Genomic DNA, 23,442 nt, shown 5'->3' on the forward strand with positions numbered 1-23,442 from the left:
GTTGACTTTTTGGGAGATTTCAGGCCCGTCCACACAAGAACGCTTTTGTCGAATCCGCATAAATACATTATCATTTCGGCCTCGTGTCCTGATGGATCCGGCTTTTTTCGAGGTGTGAAACCGGTATTGTTTGAAAACGGATCCCAGTGTGGGAAAATCCTAAAACGCTGGATAGCCCGGAGTCATGTTGACGGCGAAAGCGGATTTTTTTTCAGAAACGATGACGTATAAGTCCCGCCTCTCTAGCCATTAACTTCAACCGCCGTCGCTAGACGCGTCATAACCATAGACATAAAGAATAAGAGACGAGCGAGCGCGAGACAGGGAGGAGAGGACACGGAGAGACAAATGAGCGCGAGACAGGAGAGGACACGAAGAGACAAATGAGCGCGAGACAGGAGAGGACACTGAGAGACAAAAGAGCGCGAGACAGGAGAGGACAGGGAGAGATGAGCGAGTGGGAGACAGAAAAGATGGAGAGACGAGTGAGTGGGACACAGAGAAGACGGAGAGACGAGTGAGTGGGAGACAGGGAGGAGAGGACACGGAGAAACGAGTGAGCGCGAGACAGGGAGGAGAGGACACGGAGAGACAAATGAGTGCGAGACAGGAGAGGACACGGAGAGACAAATGAGTGCGAGACAGGAGAGGACAGGGAGACGCGCGAGCGCGAGACAGGAGAGGACAGGGAGACGCGCGAGCGTAAGACAGGAGAGGACAGGGAGACGCGTCATATATATATAATGGTGTTCTGGACCTTCGCTTGAGGAAATTTTCTCTAACTGGACCTCTTAAAGTTTTAGTTGAATACCCCTGAGCTAAACTGTGGCAGATCAGATGCTTTGGTGCATCCAAACATCAAGTAACCTACACCATTCTGCATTACTACATAAAAAATATGTACCTAAATGTGTAAGATATATTAAATGGGTCTTACCTCGTCCTCCACGCAAAGGAAGGAAAGGTGTTCAATTAAAGAGTAATGGTTCGCACCAGAACTGTACGACGTTGATAGAAGAGGGGTATCACAAAAGAAGAATTCCTTTTTTTTTCCAAAGAGCATAATGTTTGATTTATTCAGGATGAAAAAACTATTTTACTTGCGTCATAGTTTGTTCGTTTTATTCAATATTTCAAGATAAATAGTTTATTATACTTTTTTTTTTTTTATTAGGCGGCAACAGTCACATGGTATCTCCCACCAGCAAAGTTTAACCCTTTATCGGGCAAGTGACTACTTTTGATCACTTCTGCAGACATCCTATATGATGTCACGGCACCTATACTTTAAAAACATATTTTTATTTAGAGACACTTTGTTATTGGTATTTGTTGATATTAATTTTCACCCAAATGAGGAAATTGCTGTCTATTAGCAGACATAACTCCAGCAGAAAAACATTGTCTGATGTACCTGCCTATAGACAATCTAGACTACCTAGACAATCTGCATGTAGAGTAGCGGTATTACCTGGGCATAAAGACAAATTATCAATCTTTATAGTTTTATGTTAACAGCAACATAAGTAATCGTGATATATTTGCATTATTTTTTAAATCAATGCTTTTTATTTGGCACATGGTGGCCCCATTTCTGAGTCAGTATATTTGGCTGAGGGCATTCAGGCCTAAGCAGAACAGTAGTGGGAACAGAGCATCTCCGCATCTCCTTGAAGATTTTGGTTTCCACAGCCTCATCCATATATATATATATATATAAATAACTTAATGGGGCTTTTCAATTTCCAATTATCCTTACTTCTACATTAGTGACAGAGTTTACTGGAATGTACTGTACTGGCTGTGCATAGCCTCTGGCTTACCGTGAAGAGGACTGGCTCCTTCACTCTACTGTTCACCTGCTTGATAAAACCCATGACATTTGCCTCCATTTCTGCACAAACCCTACATTCCTGGTCAACATGTACTAATCTGCTCAAGTCAAGTCCACTGCTGTCTTAACTTCATGAGCATTTTTAATTTTTCAAGCTGTTCTGGAACAATCAGATTATACAATTGTGAAAACGTATTTTTAGACACCCCATGCATTTGTTAAGTTTTGCATAAAGAATCACTGAGGTTCAAATCCACAAAAGACATCCTCAGCCAAGTAATCAACAGAGTGAGCAGATAAAAACTCAGAGAAGTTTGAAAGCTATACAGAAACATGCTTAGCTGGAAGTAATGGAAGTCCTTTTTTTCACTTCATACCCAAATCCTGTTGGTTTTTTATCAATCTTTCCATCATACTGTGATAGTCTCGATTGGCGAGAAGGTGTTATCTGCTCTATTGTGGCTTTAAGAATGTAATTTATGATTCCTATTATTTTTTTTATCACAGTTTAGAAGTCTTTCCTTTAAATACTGGTCAAGTACTTGTAGAAAGCCATGTTCAACATTTATTTATTACATTTTAATAAGATGGACATGTCTTGCATACAGAATGAATAGATTAATGTATTAAGAATTTGAAAAAGTAATGACCTCTTCTATTTGATCTGGGCTTGAATATGCACTTTTCATTCTCTCAATGACGTAGTCAACAAAATGGCAGCAGTGGAGCACAAAAATAGAGTGTGGTGAAAAGATTGCTCTTTTAAGGGTTACATTTCTTGCCATCCATGCACTTATCACAGACATGCATTATTCATATTTCAAAATAATAATATGTGATCAAAATGTACATTTATTTGTGCATATTTTTAGGTGTCATATAAATTTCAAGGTTGGACAAAAGGTTGGATTTAAGCACCCAGCGAACCTTTATAAAATCTTCCGTTTCATAGCATAGAGAGTAATCATATTGCCAATTCATCCCCAGTGTAAATAGCGACACGTGAATTAGGACAGTGTAATAATTAGAAGAACCTTCCAGCAGACAGCCAATCAGTATAAGAAACTGTGTGAATATTCATGAGGTCTTGCTAATACACAACCTGCCTCTGGGGTCGCTGTGGTGATACACAGATTGTACACAAAATCAGTTTTATATGTATTAAACGGACATCTTTTTTTTTGCATTTTTAGGGTTAATGGACCAATAGAAACCATTCTACAGTTATATAACTTTTTTTCGAAATTAGCTGGACACTGCTCCTGTCCTGTTAATACAAAATGTTCTTCTAGTGTGGTGTGTATTCTGACCAATTGTCCTGTGAAAACACATGTACAAACGCGTACACACACATACACACACACACACTATCCCTGTTATGTAGAGCTACACAGCACTTAAGCAGAATATCACATGGAAATAATTTATTTATGATAATAATAAACAGTATATTATTACCTAACTTCAGTTATGTGCATGTTTCAGCAGCAACTTGTACAAAGGAGTCTGTGATCTACCAGACATGTCAGTTCTGCAGATGAATGAGATTTACCAAGATATGTCAAGGGAAACTGCTCTATTTATAACAACAATGGGAATAGCAGGAGTAGTACCCTTGGTGGACAGTGCCTTTGGAAAAGTCCAAGAAGGAAGTGTTCTCTCCTATCACCTTCCAGCATGGAGTCCACCAAAAACATGTCCACTTACTGATGCACCACCACGACCATCTTTACCCCTTGATGGCTACTGTCTGGGGCCCTCAGAGTGCTGCTTTGTGTTAAGCTACATCAACAGCTACACATGAATTATCTTTCAACAACAGATGCCATGGAACACCAAATTGAGACCAGCACAAGACAGCAAAGCACAGTGAAGAAATGGCATCTATTAAGAAAGTCACGTGTGACTTCTTTTAGATTCAGGTAACTGTAAACTTTGTGATATGACCATCAGCACATTTTGTTTTTATGTCATTTAAATACTTACGTTGTTTGTATATGTGCATGTATTTCTTTGTCATGGTTTGTCATGTGAGAGGACAATCCTCGGCAGAGAGCCTGGCTCTGAGAATTTTGCGGCTATCAGAGTGCAGAAATGAAGAGGGGCTTTCAGATGGAGCCCAAAGCAGTGGAAGACTACTGCTTTGTTAAGCAGATAAATCACTACCCTTGTGGTTTTATCATCCACCCCAATGCACCCTGGCTCGGCTCATCACCAGATGGGTTGGTGAGGGACCCTAAAGCTCAACCTGTGTTTGGACTGCTGGAAGTGAAGTGCCCAAATGTGAGAAGCTATGTGTTTGTGCCTACCTTACGGTTTCCGATGGAGTGCTCCAGCTCAAACAATCTCACTCATACTACTGGCAGCTACAGGGCCAACTACTCATCACTGGTTTGGAGTGGTGTGACTTTGTCGTCTATGCTGAAGATGACATGTTCATTCAGAGAGTATCCAGAGATGGGGGAGTCAATCAAACAGAAGATTGATTACTTCTACTTTTACCTACTCATGCTCTTGGCTTAAATGGCTCCAGGATTTCTGTTTTACATGTTGGATATTTGTAATCTGCAATTGTATTATTTATATCTATGTATATATTTTATTTTATTTGTATTTCTTTTAATATTATATATATATAATTTGCTTTCAACCTTAGTGCTTGCTAATTTCAGTGTTAAAATATGTATGACTGGGGGAGTGTGTGTCAACAGTGTAACAAACCCCTGTGATTTTGGCATGGCCTGTGGGCTCTTTGCTGTCATTGTTTCCTTGCTTTCATGCAGTACCTGTGTTATGAAATACACCTGGGCCCTTTCCCCTATGAAATTCCCATGGCACAGTCTTGTTTTTGCTTTTTGTATATTTTTAGATACTGAAACCTCTACTTCTGATAAACCCATACTACTGAGCCAAAGACAGTGTGTCTCTTTATTTATGCTACAGCCTTTCTCAGCAGTTTGTAACAGGCAGTTAAAACCATCAATGAAGATAAACAACTTTTTATAGATAACCTTAGGTTTATTCACTGAAAAGAGTGACACTGGGGAAAAAAGGAAAAAGTACAGGATCCTCTGTGAAGTATAGAGATATAAATTCAATTCAGTTCAATTCAGTTTTATTTATATAGCGCCAAATTACAATTGTCATCTTGAATAATATAGTCCAATTCAAGCCAATTGGAATTCAATTCATTGTAATCATAATCCAATTAATTCATATAGAGCCAATTGAAAACGATAGAATAAATGCATTCTTAATCAATAAATCCATGTAACAATAACAGATATTTTTGATAGAGGCCACACATTACGCAAACTATATATGTATATATGATCATAATATTGATGAGATAAGAAAATGCATTGATCACCATATTGACCTCGATTTTGTCACGAAGACTTTCGTTTTCACTGAGAACCAAGTCAACACACGCAGGGTCCGGAGCTGTGCAGAAGTCGTTGTCGTTGGCACATATAGGGTCAGCAGTCTCCACACCCTCAGGTCTCTCTCTCCGCTCCCAAACCGCAAGCGTTCTCACTCCAAGACTGTAACTGTTCCAAGGGAACAATACAGGTATGGCACCTGGCTTCAGCCTACGCCTCCCTCCTACTTCAGCCGGTTCGGTGACCTCTTCTGACACAAAGTGTCGACTACACACACGAGTATGATGTGATATGGCAAGGTTATCTTGTCTTGTGTTTATGATCCATTTCTTTCTTTGTTGGTCGTCGGAGGGAAAAGTGTAAAAACTTACGGCCAAGTTAAATTTGGCTGAAGTTGTACACAGAGGGACGCAACAGTGCTCAGCTGGTGTCCCCTCACGACGCTGAAATTTAAATGACCTTTTCATTCTAATGAACTGATACACCAAGCTATTCCACAATTAAAATATATATATTGGTTTATAACTACCTCACAAGATGAGTATGAGGACAGTGAGGAAGTGAGGAATATGCCGCCAAAATGACAAGTGACGTTACACCGGAAGTTAGCAAGCTGGCTTATATTTTAGCAGAAGTTATTGACATTCCATGCATATAGCGAGTTAGACTCTCAACGAGTAAGGGTAGCTGCAGCCGGTTACATGCTGCCATTCCGACATCTTTAAAAAATTAAGTGTCGCCATTCCGACATGGGTCTCCAATTGTCGGAATGGCGACACTTAATTTTTTATCAAACGTCCCATCATTCCGACACTTTTTTCCTCCTATGGTCGGAATGGCGGTATGTTTTTTTGTTTTTTTTTAAACATACCGCCATTCCGACAGTTCCTTTTAATAGCCTATTTTTTACCCAAAACATTTTGCACTAATGATATGCCGGCGCAAATACGCCCTAAAGTTTGGCGCACAAACTCAAACAAACTTCTAATCTATTATCAAAATCCCCTGAAATTTCAAATATAAAAATACATATATGAATGTAACTCTGGCGAGACTGAAACTGATTAAGCAGAAATACAGTGTCAGTGACCTGTCACAGCAGCCAGCTGGAGCGGAGCTCTCCACAGAGCCCATGCGTCTTTTGCACGCTGTCATCATATGCAAAAGTAATAATTGCAATTACAGATATCACGGCTACTGCACAGGACACAGGCTACTGCGAGCACTCTGCCTTGCTTTGCCAATAGGAGAAGAGAGAAATGACAGCATAGAACGTATAAAACACAACAAAATGCAGTAAAAACGTTTATTCATGTTATTCACATGATTTATGAGTACTCGCTCCAATTTTGGGAAGCGCGGATGGGCTTTGCGCATTTGGCACAAACACACAGCCGTTGCGCAAGGCTTTATACAGCCTGTTGATATCTTAAAGACCTAACTGGTCATGACATTACAGCTGAACATATAGCTTTCATCCACAAACCAACGTGGGAGAGCCCGAAGACGCATGTGCCAGACGCACATAGGCATGCGTAAAACCAATTTTGACCACTTCATGCTGTTTATTTGCTTCTTTCTTTTATTTCAGTATGTTTTACTTTCGGCAACAATGGTTGATACCATTCATGCCAATAAAACTGATTTGAATGAATCTTCATATAGATATAGATTTTATTTTTTTCCGATATATGTGGGTATAGATTTTTTTCTGATATATAACTTCTGCCTGTTGTGTTTCATCTTATTTATGTATGTATAATGTATTATTTCTTCATTTTTCAACTTATTAAAATAGCTGAGTAGTACACAATCTGCTTCTGCTTCTCTATCATATATTAGTGTTTTTATATATGTTTATGCGTACTGTTTATAACTGGTTTGGTTCCTACCACACAGATCGACACTTCTTTGTAAGTATGGATACATGTTCTTCAGGAACCCATGAGATCAAGTGTGTGGTTCCCCAGGGGTCAATTTTAGGTCCAATGCTATTTAATCTTTACATGCTTCCCCTTAGGGGATGTCATCAGGAGGCACGGTATCAGCTTTCATAATTATGCTGACGATACGCAACTGTACATTGCCGTGTCTCTTGATGACACAGGGCCACTTGATGCCCTTTTTAACTGCATTTTAGATATCAAGTCATGCATGGCAGCAAATTTCCTACAGCTCAACCAGGACAAAACCGAGGTTTTAGTCTGAAGGCCAGAGAGAGAAACTTTTAACAAAATGATCTTTTAACAAAAAGATCTTAAACCATCAAAAACTGTAAGAGATTTGGGCGTGAGTTTTAACTCTGAGCTTAGTTTTATTCCACATGTCAAAAACAGAACAAAGACAGGTTTTACCATCTTAAGAATATAGCCAGAGTCCGCCTGTTTCTCTCTCAGGCCAGCACGGAGGTGCTGATGCATGCTGTTATCTTTTGTTGTTTAGATAACTGTAATGTCCTGCTCTTTGGTCTTCCAAAAAATAGTATCTCTAATCTTCAGCTACTGCAGAATTCCGCCGCATGAGTGCTGGCGAGGACCAGAGGGCGGGAGCACATTACACCAGTGTTAAAACGCTCCATTGGCTCCCCGTACGTTTCAGGATCAATTTTAAGGTTCTTTTACTCGTTTTCAGATGTCTTAACGGTCTTGAGCCTTCTTATTTATCTTAGGGTATATTACCCTTTTACCATATCAACTTTTACCAGCTCTGCCCCGGGTGGCTGGAGGGCTCTGCACCTTGGTGTGGGGCCTCTTGTCCGGGTCGGGGCTGTCTCTGTGGCGGCGCTCCCTGTAGTCGTGGGCCGGGAGCCCTCTCAGTGTGGTCGGCCCCCAAGGGAGGCTTTTTCCTTGCCTTAGGTCTCGGTGCCCGGCCATGTCTCTCTCAAATAAGTGCAGTGGGTCTGAGCTTGTATGTGTGTGTGTGTGTGTGTCTGTATGTCTCTGAGTATTTATGGGGGTGCGGGTTGGTATATTCTATCATTGTTTTTAGCCTCTGTGAGACACTTTGTGTTGCTTTTAAAATAGGAAAGGTGCCATATAAATAAAATTTGATTTGATTTATATTAGATTATATATCTTGTGTCTTTTGCAAAATAGCCTACCTATCATTCATAACATATGACATACCAGAATATTCTATTACTGTTAAGCCTACGATAAATATTAAAATACGCCAAATCATGTGTCTGGTATCACGCCGACATGTATGATGTTTGCAGAAAAAAACCCCCGTGAAAATCAGTTTTGTATTCAGCAAGTTATGATTGATTTAATGCGCTGACACTTCTTTGTGCCTGCCAGACAGATTACACTGAGTGCAGCGGGTGACCGGTCAAAGATGGCGGTCCCACGGCTCGTCAGTGCCAATAGGCAGTAGTGGCCGATGCGGCGTCTATTCTTTATATGTCTATGATTATTGCTCTCAACAGGCGCCATTTTTCTACATGACAGCAAGCAAAATGATAACCCGATAAGACCGAGTCCTAACTCCATAAGACCTCCTTCAAGACCCATTTGAGAGGAGAACTTTGATGGAGAAGCTCGGGTAAAAGAGTTGGGCCCAGATCAACCTGACGTCGGAAACAGCCAACAAGCGAGAAGGGAAAGCTGTACGTGAGAGGCTTCTCTCCTTACTGGTACATCAGAAAGGCTTGGCTAGCTGGATGCAGCCATTCAACGCTTTATTTTGGTTTACATGTATGCTTTTTAAAACGACTGGGACAGATCCCACCTGGACAGTTACAGGAGTAAGGGATATGAAACATCTTTCTGAGAAAATAAAGACACACCAGAACACCAGCACACACATGAATAACTCCGAGAAGCTAGCCATATTAGGACAGCAGAACATCGATATGCAGCCAGATGGCAGTAACAGGCTTGCGGTGAGGAAGCACAACGAGGAGGTGGATAAAAACAATTGATTGTGTGAAGTTTTGTGGTTGCCCTTGCGTGGACATGATGAGACAGACTTGTCTGACTTGCCTCCCTGGATAACGTGCTGGAGGAGCACCTGAAGACGACGACTGTGTTTAAGGGGACATTGAAGACAGTCCACAACGAGCTGTTTGTATGTAAGTTGTCCGTGGTGAGGAGTTATATTCAGGAAGAAGTGAAGAACGCCAATTTTGTCGCCATTCAAGCAGACGAGACGACGGACATTTCCACCCACTGTGAGCTGGTGATGGTGCTGGCTACAGTGAAATACAGGAGCGGTGTGAGTTACTAAATTAAGATGTTCTGGTATTGGTCAGTGTTGTAGTGTTATTTCATAATGGAATAAAGTAATTGTTGAATGTATAACCTTTTAAGTAGAAATATCTTACTTGACTTTTTTGCATTAACTAATTTTAAAACGTTTGACAATCACTGAATGTGGCACAGCCATACCTAAAGAATTTCTTACCAGCACTCTCTTCACTGAGCCAGCATGTATAGAAACCCTATGTTGAAGATAGAAACTGAGGCAGACACAGCTCAGACGGTTTGGTAGAAGTTATAAAATGAAATAAGTTATTAAGTGAAATTAAATATCAGCTGAACAAGTTTAAGGTGAGTGCTTTGTACTGTCGGTTCCAGGAAACAGAGTTAGAGTTAGTGCTCTGCTTTGTGAGTTCTGGTTTTTGGTTCTTGAAAATGTCAGAGGAGATTGGCGTCAGAGTAAGTGCTCCTTGTACTGTCCACTTTTTGCTACTCTCCTCTTCTGTGTCCTTCGCAAGCTTAACCTACTACTTTTCTTCAGTTGAGCACAGACAGATGAACAGTGATGAATGCATGTTGTTGTTGAATGTGTTTCTGATCCACTCTAAGCACTACAAGGCAAGACGTTATTAAAAGTCAAGCTGTGTGTTTATTGTAGGACTTCAGTATGTTGACTGGCTGTCGGGAAGAATGTGGTAGGCTGGGTGTTTGAAAAGTCCTACATACTTCAAATTGGTGAGGATTTATATGAATGCAAAAATAGCAGATTTTATAACACATTGGGATATACTGTAAAATTACCATAACCCACAGTTCTCTGACTGTCATGTACTGTAATCCAAAAAACAGTAAAACTGTTAAAATAAATAACTGGCAGCAGGGAGGCCAGTATTTTACTGTTATTTTACAGTGAAATTCTTTACAGTGTAGAAACTTCATAGAGCAGGTCTCTTGCAGAGAATGCCATGCTACTGCCAAGACCACAATGTTCATTTCTATTCTTTCTCCATGATTCAGTTTGCATGTGGGACTAAAAAATGTTAAAAACATTTCATTGAAACAATAGTATTAAAAATTGACATCAGACATCAAGGCCTAAGAACTGCCTACTTGAATGTATTACTCCAGCCACCCACCCCCCATCACTCAGTGCGGGGTCTCCAGATCTACTGGAGCAGGAGTGCCAAATACGTCAATCGCAATCTACTCGTCAATCGCAATCGACTCGTCAAATGGTAGTGTGGGTAGCTCACATGGCATAAAAAATGCACACTGTTCAAGCAATTCCAATAACTCCTTTGTTTCCAGTTCGTGGCTGTGTTAAAGTAAGGTTTGACTCGTGCAGTTGAGATATTAACAGATGCGACATGTGATCCAGTTAGTCCCAGTGACCATTTATTGTATATATGTTACATACATATATGACCTTTCAACTAAAAATAACCAATAATCAAAGTGACAGCAGAGTTGCAGGTAGAGTACAGGAGCACGTTCAAAAAACCTGTTGCCTTCCTCAGACCCCACTAGATGCTGCCCTGCTGGGAATTATGGCCTTCTCTGGCTCCACCCTCTCCTGTGGTGCCCACCAGATGGAGCTATACAGTCACTCCATTCATTCATTCTCACACACACTAATGAGAAGAAAAAGAACATTTTAGAATCAACAAAAGCTCATATTGGCTCCGACACGTACTATGACTTTTTTCACTTGATTGACACCTAGGGCAGCCAGCCTGACATCTGTTTTTTTTTTTAACCACGCATGTGAGTCGCCCAGTTAACCTGCAGTTTAATTCTACTGAACTTAAGAAAGGGTATAGAAATGAGTGGGGGACCTGACCCAAGTAAGAGACCAAAACCTACCCATACGGAATGGGAGCATGACTTTTCTTTTACATTTACATATTTGAAGTGCATTTGCCACATCTGTCAGTCTACCTTTGCTATTCTGAAGAAGGGAAATGTGGAGCGGCATTTTCAGACTGATCATAAAAACTACCTGTAACTCTGCTGTTATGAAAAATACACCCTCCCCACTTTGAAGGTATGCAAGTCCCTGTGCATCTAAACGTTAAATTCTAAGTTGTTGCATAGAGCTTGCAACAGCTTCATTTAGACTATTAAATACTGCATTAACAACATATAGTAAGGGGTTGCCCAACGTTGAATACTGCAACCGATGTGGTCTCTCATGTGACCTTTGAGATCTACGAGGGACGTTTTGACTTTCTTGAGAGGTATTCTGTGAATCAAGTGAACTCGGTTGTTCAGTTATAACTGTTTTTTGCTCATTGGGACACTGAGGATGTCACAGTATCATTGAGGAGTATTTGTCCACTAGTGTGAGTTTTTTTCCACAGGCTCATCAAAATTAATGTCATTTTCCAGAGAGCAAGGTTCAAGTAAGTCCATATGATCAGGTAGGTTTTCATTCTCCTTAATTACCTCCATTTGTTTGTCTCCTTTGGTTAGATTTTCACATTCCATTGAATTGTCAACAGGGTGACTGACTTGTTCAGGTTCACTTTCAGCACTAGGCACAGGGAGAGTTGGCAACGCTTCAGGTGGTTTATCAGAAGTGGAAGAGGACACGGGTAACCAGGTAGGTATTGGTAAGTCATCCTCATCTCCCTGAACAACAGTTCGCCTCTTCCGTATAGTCTGAGGCTTTTGGGAGTTCTTTTCTGCTGGGTCTGTGGTAGGTATGATATTACAAGGGAGGAGCAAGTCTTGGTGTAATGTTCTGACTGATCTCTCCCCCCCTTCCGGTTTAACTGTATATACTTGTAGTTCACCTGCTTTCCTCAGAACCATATAAACATCATCCTCCCATCTGTTTGCCAACTTATGCTTTCCTCTTAGATTAACATTCCGTACAAGGACTCTGTTGCCCACATCAAGGGTTGACTCAACCACTTGTTTGTCAAAACGTGTCTTATTGTGTTCTGCACCCTTTTGTGCGTTTGAGGTGGCAATTTTGAAACTTTCCTCCAATCTTTGTTTTAAATCACTGACATATTGTGAGTGTGATTTCTTCTGAGTGTTAACAGTCAATCCGAATGCAAGATCAATGGGTAGCCTTAGTTGCCTCCCAAACATTAGTTCATAGAGCGAAAAGGCTGTCACGTCATGGTACAATTATATGCATGTACCAGAGGTTTTACATGTTCTTTCCAATGCAACTTTTCATCGTCACTCAATGTACCAAGCATTTGAAGGAGCGTCCTATTGAATCTCTCAACAGGGTTGGCTCTGGAGTGATATGGTGTTGTGCGTATCTTTTTCATGCCAATAATCTCACACAGTTCACTTGTCGTCTTCGATTCGAAAGGTAATTTAAAAGTCTATCTGGGACACCATAATGAACACTAAGGTTCTCTCAGAGGGCCTTTGCGACAGTACGAGCTCACTGATTGGTTGGAGGGACAGCCACAGCAAACTTTGTAAAATGTTGGACTGTTCTGGCTCAATAGATAGATAATCTATACATACTAACTCAAGAGGCCTACTTGTCTGTATGTTTATGAGGGGGCTGCCTTTTCAGGTCTCTACTTCCGGCAGACACATTGCTCACCCATACTGATAATTTTCTCCACTGACACATGCATCTTAGGCCAATAAAACCTGGTCCTGACTAAATCAATTGTGTAATCCACTCTTAGGTGCCCCATGTCATTGTGGAGATGTCGGAGAGCAATTGATCTCAGCTCCTCGGGGAGCACGAGTTGCAGAGAGATGTCTGGACCAGTTTGTCTTTTGCGATAGAGGATCCCATTTTGAAGTTCGAAATGATTAAGTTCATGGAGCAACAAAGGGAGCTCGGGCAGTTCTGCTCTAAGACTGGGAAGTGGAGTCTGACCAGTTTCTAACTGAGTGATTACAGTATTAAGAGCAGGATCTAACCTCTGTTTCTGAATGAGCTCATCATCTGTAAAAGATGGGACAGTAGGAAAACCATCTACCTGTTCTACCTCCAAGCTGTCAGGGATAGCTTTCGTATGTAGCTCTAGAGACTCAATCAAGGCTACACCTGGACAGGTAAGTGACTCTGGATCCAGACTCACAAGAGCAACTGTGTGCTTATCACAGATGGCCTGTATGACTTTGCTAGAGACTGTGTCAGCGTCATTGTCGCTAAGGTGAGTAAGAACAAATTGTGTGATTCTTTCACTTTCTTTCTGTGATATTGGATCATCACCTGGACTACCATGAGAGCGTTGTGATAATGCATCCGCATCAACATTCTGCTTACCAGCCCGGCATTGGAGCTGGAACGAAAAAGTGGACAGGGCTGAGAGCCATCGGTAATTCGTTGCGTCTAGTCTGGCAGACGTTAAAATATATGTAAATGGATTACTGTCCGTCACTACCATAAAATCAGCACCACACAGGTAACAGGTAATCTGAGAGCTTTTTGGTGATGGCCCATTTAAGGGCCAAGAATTCCAGCTTGTGGGCCAGATATTTCATTTCACTTTTTTAAAAGTCCTCTGCTAGCGAATGCTATGGCCCTCAACTGCTGATCCTGAAGTTGAAGTTGATATAAGACTGCACCCAAGTCAATGATGCTAGCATCTGTGTGGCGGATATACGGGAATTTGACATTAGTAAAACCCAACACTGGGGCTGAGGTAAGCTTACAGATGATCTGTTCAAAGGCCTCTTGACACTGTTGAGTCTACCTTTGACCAAATGGCTCTTTTGGATTGTGGTATACAGAGCTCTGTTGCTTTGTGGGCTTCTTCTTCCCTTTCCTGGCGGGTAACCATCAGTTAGCTCATTTAAGGGCCTCACGATGTTGGAGTAGCCCTGGATGAAATGTCGGTAATACTTGGCAAAGCCCAGGAATGACCTTAGCTCTTTGAAGTTGGTTGGGATGGGCCAAGTTGTAAGGGCTTTAACTTTCTCTGTATCCGTTTCGACACTACGCTCTGATACTATATGGCCAAGATACTTGACGGAGCTCTGAAAAAATTTACATTTTTCCGGTGCCAGTTTCAGTCAAAACTCTTTTAATCTCAACAGCACTGTCTTTAAGCGCTGCTCATGTTCTTCGAGGGATGACGAGAAGATGATGAGGTTGTCAATAAACTAGAACCTCTTTAAAAGGGTCTTGGGCCCATACACCGCTCCATGAGCTTTTGGAATGTGGAGGGTGCATTGGTGATCCCCTGGGGCATCCTGTTAAATTCCCAGAACCCCAGGGGACACACCCATTTTCGACAGCTCCAAAAGCAGAATTTAGCACTTTCAGGTACTCAGAGGGTTTAGCATGTGGGCCTAAATGCTTTGTGAGATCTGTAACAGGAGGTAACAGGCTGTCAAGTACTCTCTGAGTGTAGTTCAAGTCAGAAACGGCTGGGTCATTTATGAGGACTTCAACTCCAGTGAGTGTCCACTCAGATCGGCCATTTCCGATAGCTGTTTCACATATGTTCTGGCGACATTTCTTGCATTTGCTGCATACACCTCAGATAGACTCTTTCGATTTCAAACGTGATTTCAGGTTGAGCAGAGCTTTTGAAGCTTACAGGTAAAAGGCGTCTTAATGTATCCATTGCACTCACATGACTGGACTCTGCTATCATCTGCTGGTGAAACTCTGACTGTGGATCATCTATGCAGATGTGGCAGTTAATGGAGCCATGTTTCAGCAGGTAAGTAGCAACTTCTTTGTCAGTATCACTGTTGGCAAGTCCTTTTATGATGACTGTGTTAGGGATTTTAAATGGCTCTTTAGATACAATTTGCATTTTTTTTCTTACTTTGTTTTTGATTGTTCTTATTCTTGTAATGTTTAACAAAATGAGTCTCATGCAGTTCCACAATATCTCCTGGCTGGCAAACTCGCCACTTGTAACTCTGCTGTTACTAAAAGACAATTTCCTACCTAGGTTAGACTTTACCAAAAATTAATATAAAGAAACCTAAATGCTCGGGCCATAGGTTCAGGAGAAATGAAGAAAATGAGACTCGGACAAAAGCTTAAATTTGTGAAACTTCTGGCCTGTATTTTTTTTCAAAGAAAGTTGTAAATAAAATAAAATAAATATTTCAAATAGAAAATCCTTTTCTGTACCAACAGTCTATCACCTTTATTTTTATAATCAAGGAATTACTATAAAAATATTACCTGGGTGCACCCTTCTAAATCTACAGATCAGGCTTATTCCAAAACAACAATTTAAATTTCAACACAGACTTCACAATACATGGATCAGAACATTTCACTACAACAAAACCCTGGATTTGAAAGTGTTTTCCACCAGCCCGCCCCAAGTCCACTTCCTGCGAGTGAAGGTGAGTAAAGTCCTTAAAAGTTCCAAATAAAACGTCCAAAAGTCCAAGTGGAGTGTGTGGGTATGAAAGGGGCAGCAAGTGTACTATGGAGGGGAAGGATCTGTTTTTTGTTGCAGTTGGCCTACCACACTGCACTGTGCAGTAGAAGTTATTGACCAGTTCATCCATGCGATTGGCTCACCATCAACGTTCCATCCACCCAACAAGGGGGGGGGGGGGGGGGACCTGACCTGTCAACACAGTGTCATAGACACACTAAGTCTTCAAATAATTTCATTTCAGTTTTTTATCATATAAAACACTGTTTCTAACATTACCCACATTAACAATTAAGATAAAATAGTGCAAAATGTAATTTATGCATTGTCTAATGCAAATTTTTCTTCTTTACATTTACATATAATTAAATCACACTTTTGGCAAAATAACAATAGAACATGCCTCAATTTATCAGCAAAAATAAAATGTTACTTCAATAAAACACTGTAAATATTCTCCTCAATTATTTTTTTTTATAACTATGTGCTTCACATTAACATACCAAAAGTGCAAACATTGTGTAAACCACAAACTTGTGGATTGAATTGCTCACCAATCTCACAAGAGGACAAGGCAGAAACACAAAATGGCGCTGCCTGGAACCTTTGAACCTCTTTTGGCTAAAAGTACAGAAAGAACCAGAACGAATGAACATTTCTTAGCTTAGTGCATCGGTTTTGTCGTTAAAGTATGTAAACATCACTCAGCATCAGCAAATGAGCGCTAACCCTTCATTACACATCCTTTTTGCACCTTTTTCTATGAATCTCCGTCTCCGTTTTCAGCTTGCTCAGAATTCACTGCGAAAAAGGGGGAGAGAAAGGCCTGCTCCCTGAGACGGAAGTGGTGGACGGGACAATGCACCGTTTTGCAGCAGCTCATTGGCTAAGACCTACACATGCTCTTTCAGAGGAATTAACCTTTTAAATTGCTGATTTTGTTTACCAGAACAAAACCTAACTGCTAAAATGAACACTTGTATCACATTTACTGAAGCTTTTGTGCTGTTTATCATAACCATAATTTACATGTGGGTTACATACGACATTGACTAACCTCCGAAAAGCAAGCTGGGAAAGAGTAAGGTGAAGGAACTAAACTTCCAGCAGTCCTTTTTCTCACAGCTGGCCACAAAAGCAAAAGCAACCACCAGTCACTTAATCATTAAGCACAAAAAGTCCTTCCAAGATGGAGAGGTGATAAAAGAGGCATTCATTGAAGCTACTAACGCGTTTTTCCGAGACTTTAAAACAAACCAGACATTATCTTCAGTCAAAGCTCTCCAGCTAGCAAGAAATATAGTTCCATGGTGCTCTGAAGCCATGGAGGATTTGACCCAGCATCTTTGAAGGATATTATGGACTTTCTCACTGCAGTTAGAGGAGTCAACAGATGTGAGTGGCACAGCCCAGTTGTCCATATTTTACCGATATGACCGCAAAAGAGGAGCTGTTAACAGTACTGCCCATGAAAGAAGAGAGCATTTTTCAGTCTTTCAAAAACTTTATCAAGAAAAAACAGCTCCCAGTGTGTAAATTGGTGTCCATCACCACGGACGGTGCGCCCGCGATGGTTGGCCACTTGATTGGATTTATTGCCAAGTGCAGGGAGGAAGATGTTTTCCCCTACTCCCTCAATTACCACTGCAAAACTACACCAAGCAGTATCAATGAGACTTAAAAGACAGCTGTTCCGTACACATCTGGAGGAGGCTGACCGTAACCACTCTGAGTTGTTGCTACATGCTGACGTGAGATGGCTTAGTCGAGGAAAATTCCTGGAAAGACTTCGAGAGCTCTGTCCGGAGATTAAGGACTTTCTCCTTGTACTTAAACATGCAGAACATAACATTTCTAACCCATCTGAGCAATATATTGAATGAGCTTAATTTGAAGCTGCAAGGAAAAGACCAAACTTTGGTCAGTTTGATCAGCTCAATTCATGCTTTAAAACGAAAAATGCGACATCTGTTCTCAAAGCTACGGTGTCATGATTCAGGGAACTTCCAGAACCTCACATCAGAGCTTGAGACCAACCTTGACAGTGCGCGCTGCACAGAGCAGATTGAGAACTGTCTGTCAGAGTTTGACAAACGCTTTGAAGACTTGGCTTCACTGCAACCAGTCACCATATTTGTGGAACTTACTCATGAGGAACTGTGCTATGTCCTTCACTGCATTATTTTGCTCCATGTATTGATGCGAGTCTGCCTTTTCCCATATGATTATTAAGTCCAAATACCGTTCCACCATGACTGATGTATCTCTGGAAGTGTGCTCGAGGCTGGCTATCAGCAGCTACTGTCCAAACAGTGCATCCCTGGCTGATTCCATTCAGTGCAAGTCATCTGGATAAGCTAAGAATAAAAAAAGTACAGAGTTGTATTGTGCATTATGGCGTCATGCACTTATACCAACATATATTGATTAAATTCATATTAAAAGATTCCAATTAAAAGATACTTTTGTCAGGGTAGGTGTAGAAGGAGGACCCGGATGCAGATATATAAAATAAAGCTTGATTCATTCAGACAACAGGTTAACAAACAAAAGGCGCGGCTGAGCCGGAATACAAAAAACTATGACTATGAACATAAACTGGATAGTGTAGTTGTTAGATCGCCACCTTTCATGTGGGTGACCTGGGTTCAAATCCCCTGCATGAAAGGTACTACCTCCGGTAGGGGTCTGGAAAGAGGTACCTGAAGCCAACGACGATCTGGCGGACGGCAAGGCGACGAAGGCGCAGGAGCCGGAGAAGGTCTGGTGGAAGACCAGGCATCCGGCAACGAGGGACTTGGAGTCAGCGATGGTCTGGCGGATACCTCTTCGGGAAGAGATGGTAGGCAATAAGACGGAACTAAAGACGGAAATGTCAGATAACTCTGCTCAGGTGAAGTCTGAGCTACAGGGTGTGAAGATGGAGCTAAATGCTAAAACCCGACGGGCACCCGCTATCGTTTACACTACAATGCAGACTGTGCCGATATCCCACGATGGGCCAGAACCCAACAGCAGTTCAATCAAAGAGACTGTGTCATTTTTGAAAGTGGAGAAAATGAGATATTCAAGAAGGGAAAATTTGAGCAAATTCTACAACAAATGACAACATAACCCCCCCCCCTCTTTCCTTTTCCCTCTTTCTTTTACAATTATTTATTTATTTATTTTCATTGTATAGTCTATTTGGCTTCCTTTTTGCAATCATTGTTTGTTCTTGAAATATAAAAATATGCAAATCTAGGGGTGTATACAAACATGTTGATTACACCAATGTATACTGACAAATATAACTGCCTCTGTTACTTTTGTATACACATCAATAAAAAATATTAAACCGAAAGTGGATGACTGCACTTCCGGAATCAATGTGTGCGTGGAGACCAGGTGCAGGGTCCCCGTCCTGTGACCACCCATCTAAACCTTAACCCCAACGCAGTGCCTGCATATATCCTCTTGGTGCTCAACTATTTGACACAAATTATTTAATGGTGAAGAAAGCTCAATTGTGGACATTAGTGAGGTCAATTTACATAGAAAAATCCATAGATTTAACCCAATATATTATAGTTATATAACATAACTAACTGTTAAATTCTACATTTCCTAGATGCTCAAACATTTCTCTAACAATTCTCTTTAAAAACAATATAATGACAATCCAGTTTAAATAAGATATTGACTTTTTATACTTCTGGCTTGTTTTGTGGACAAAATCATCCCTCTGGATCCACTGTCATTGAACAATGTATTTTTTTCTCAGACTTACCAAAGGACACGCCAAAAAAAAAATACTGTATAAAAAGAAAATAATTTCAACTGTGAAACACAAGTGACTAAGACACTAAGATTGCTGCCTTTCATGTGGGTGACTGGAGTTCAAATCTTGACCTCCCCTGAAAGGTACTACCTCCAGTAGGGGTCCTTAGGGAAGACCCCTTTTACGGCACCTGCCTACCTGGGACATGAGTGCAAGTCGCTTTGAACAAGACTTATAATTGTTCATTTGAAAATGCTGTCATATTTCTCTGACGGCTAAATTAGACAAATAGGAGCCTTTAGTAACTAAATATTTGGAATTTGTTGTAACACCTCTATTGTTCATGTTGAAGGTATCTCTACTCTTTCACATGGTTTTTCCCACCATTTAGGAGAGCAGCAAAGCAGAGCAGCAGACAGGGTGCTGTAGGTCAGGGCCAAATGAGGTAGCTGCTAGGTTTAGAATACTGAAACTGTTGAGGGTTCTTTCTTACATTCAGTTTGAAATATGATCTTTCTTTCTGACTAGAGTATTTCAGTACTAGTACTAGTACTGTTGTGAACAAACTAAAATGGTGTCCTGAAATGCCAATGTAGTCTTTTAATGTGTTTAAATGTCCAAACTGTTCATATTTAAGGCATCGTGTAACCATCAGCATTGTTAAATCGTGTTAGGAGAACAGCACAGCAGAGACTCAGGGGGGACAGGGCAGAGTGAGATGCAGCAGGTTATGGAAATATGACAGAAAGTTCTTCAGGGAAAGACTACTGAAATAGTTTTAACTAAGTTGGGCTATTTTGTGTCTATTCAGGAATGTTTTAAAAATATTCTCCTCTTGAATTCTTCGTTATTCTTTGTTATTTTCATTTTCTTGAAGAAAAGTGAGTTTACATGATGTGGAAATGCCAAATATTAAAGCAATGGGGAATTATTTATGGTCGGATTCAAAACAATCTTAGATTCCTATATTAAAAAACTAATTCAAGGGTTCTGAAAGACCATCCTGAAATTGTGCATATCTGTTATTTTTCTAAGGGGTACAGATGTGAGCATGCTTAACAAAGTTCTTTAGCAAATTTTGAAAACACACTAATAAAAATGCTAAACTCATCAACTCAATTTTATTGTGCAGTTTTAAGTCCACATGTATTTTAATCTGGCAGAAACTTGCATCTGAAGATATTTTCTACAGAATGTGTTTAAAAAAATTTTTAAAAAAAGAATCCAGACTCTGTGGATGCTGCGAGTGATGGAGTGTTTTCTATTTTTTCTGTGCACTGTGTCATCTGTGCCACTCAACATTAGCCAAGAGGTTAGATGGTATATGGAAATTTGTTTTTATTAAAAATGGGACCCTAAGCTCCCTTCCAAGTCAAGTATCTTACCAAGTTTGCGCCCCCATTTCCAACATAATCAGGTGCCCTTGGGTACAAGTAGTGGACTGGTCTGTCTACAGTCCTGGACTGTTCCCAGCAGACAATGGGTGGAGAATTCAGAAATGAAAAATGAGCATTTGGAAGAAGAAAGAAACTCTTCATCACATGGTACCAGAACATCTTTTAAATGTTGTGAAATTAAATTGAAACAATACAAAGTGGAAGACGTTTTACTGTACAGATACTTTCTGACCTGTGTTGCAGGTCAGAAAGAATCTGTGTATTAATAAATTAAAGGAAGTTGACAAGAAAAAACAAACACAAATATATATTTGGTCTGCAATTAAATAGTCAAAATAAATGTATGAATTACTGTATTTGTTTGTTGTGTTTTTAGCTTTTCGGTACTGTTCTAACATGTTCTGATTTGTGGTTGTGTCTTAAAACACCATTCCATGATGTAATAATTGACCCAAATCTGTCCTTCATCAGCAGGTCAGCTTTTAACTCCTGAGCCTCAGCCCCAAATTGCAACTCCTCTTCCACCCTCCTGGAATGTACCAACTGTGCCTGTACTGAAACATATGAACTGTGGCATGACAGACAATGCTCCCAACCCAAAGTCAGTAACAGGTGAGTGGGACAATAGATAAAGATTTATTCATTTAACAATCAGAAAGACTATTCAATTCAGTTTTCAATTCAGTTTTATTTATATAGTGCCAAATTACAACAAATGGCACTTAAAATAATATAGTCCAATTCAATCCAATTGAAATTCAATTAATTGTAATCATAATCCGATGAAATCCAATTAATTAATTTCAAAATAATCCAAATTCATTCATGTAGAGTCAATTAAAAAACAATACCCTTTCTACAGGCCCGCATTAAAGCACCATGGGCCCCGGGGCTAACCACTTTCTCAAAGCCTTCCACGCCACCGCCACCGGGAATACATACTTATAAAACATGAAATGATGCTTCAAGAATCCCTGCAGTATAACTTTAATTGTAACAAAACATACTTTTAATGTCAAAGAAATTTACATATCTCTGTACAGAAATTGAATTAATATACCAATACGACACTATGAGCGATTTGTTAAGTTCTTTTAATATACACAGAGCCCTGCGCGACTGTTTTCTTCATCCCGCTCCCGCTGAATATCTGACCATTACTGCTGTTCCTGCAGTGTGCATGTCCACTCCCGCCCGCACCCACAAAACTTTGAGAATTTATGCCGCACAATAATAGAAATGCATTGATTTTGTGTCTTCTCCCGTCCCGCAGGAGAAAACATGTAATTTTATAGGCTATTAATAAAGAGATTCATGGACAACTGAGAAACTTCTCCAAATGTCAGACTTGTCTTGCTTTGTCTTTGTGCTGTAAAGACCTTCTTTGCGCTTCCTTTCCACATCATTTGTTGACATCCTGTCGCTAGGATACATCACGATCCCCCAGTGTGTTTTTTTAAATAATAATTTTTCTAATACACAGAACTGTCTCACAGGGAGCATAAATGTAAAAAACAAAAGAAACAAACAAAAAAAAACCATCCATGTTAGCTATTACGCACAGCCTGTGTAATTTGTCTTTATGATTTTTTTTTGTTTTTGAGCTCCACTTTCTGGTTTCTGTCCCTACATTTTTCTTTTTCCTTTTCTCACAATTTCCACTTCGCAGAGTTTAAAGACCACTCATTCATTGAACTGGCACATCACAAGTTGACAGCCATAATCATTAACCAATCACAGTGGCTTAAATTTATCCGATACATTAATTTTCCCGCACTCCTAAACAGACAGAAAAGAGGGGGAAAAACACCATAACACCATTCAAAGGATATCTGTTGGAACAGGGAAACACAAGTTAATGATGTTTCTGCTGCTGCTGTTGCTGCTCTGTAAACCTTCAAGTGTCTCAGGTTCAAGGTTCAAAGTTCACCTCTGAGGAGCAGGAGCTGCCTTTCCAATGATGTTTTCACTTTTGTCCTACACCAAAGTTTAATTTTCACCTCGTTCCAAGGCAAGGCATTTGAGGTGTACTTTCTCAGACCCTTATCAAGTCCAAGCTGGATGAAATAATTCAAACATGTTTTAAGGGAATGAGAATGAGATCCTTCCCCAAGTGGAGGAGTTCAAGTATCTCGGGGTCTTGTTCACGAGTGAGGGACGAATGGAGCGGGAGATTGACGGGCGGATCGGTGCGGCGTCTGCAGTGTTGCGGGCTCTGCACCGACCCGTCGTTGTGAAGAGGGAGCTGAGCCAGAAGGTGAAGCTCTCTACTTACTGGTCAATCTACGTTCCCATCCTCACCTATGGTCACGAGTTGTGGGTAGTGACCGAAAGAACAAGATCGCGAATACAAGCGGCCGAAATGGGTTTCCTCCGCAGGGTGTCTGGGCTCTCCCTTAGAGATAGGGTGAGAAGCTCAGTCATCCGGGAGGGGCTCGGAGTAGAACCGCTGCTCCTCCGCATTGAGAGGAGTCAGATGAGGTGGCTCGGGCATCTGGTTAGGATGCCCCCTGGACGCCTCCCTGGGGAGG

General features: G+C 40.7%; 1 protein-coding gene across 2 annotated transcripts in view; it reads left to right on the forward strand.

The window, feature by feature from the left end:
• Positions 1-23,442, forward strand: part of ldlrad2 (low density lipoprotein receptor class A domain containing 2) — a 61,124-nt gene that overhangs the window by 33,699 nt on the left and 3,983 nt on the right. Inside the window, exons 4-5 of one of the 2 annotated variants that reach the window (XM_072382955.1) lie at positions 21,383-21,523; positions 21,774-22,202. In XM_072382955.1, coding sequence (XP_072239056.1) covers positions 21,383-21,523; positions 21,774-21,784 — 152 coding nt within the window. In that variant the 3' untranslated portion in view covers positions 21,785-22,202. Of the gene's footprint in view, positions 1-21,382; positions 21,524-21,773; positions 22,203-23,442 lie in introns of those variants that run through there. The other variant, XM_072382954.1, reaches the window with a different exon arrangement.

Source organism: Leuresthes tenuis, unplaced genomic scaffold, assembly GCF_036924035.1.
Source record: "Leuresthes tenuis unplaced genomic scaffold, fLeuTen1.0.hap1 SCAF_3, whole genome shotgun sequence".
NCBI lineage: Eukaryota > Metazoa > Chordata > Actinopteri > Atheriniformes > Atherinopsidae > Leuresthes > Leuresthes tenuis.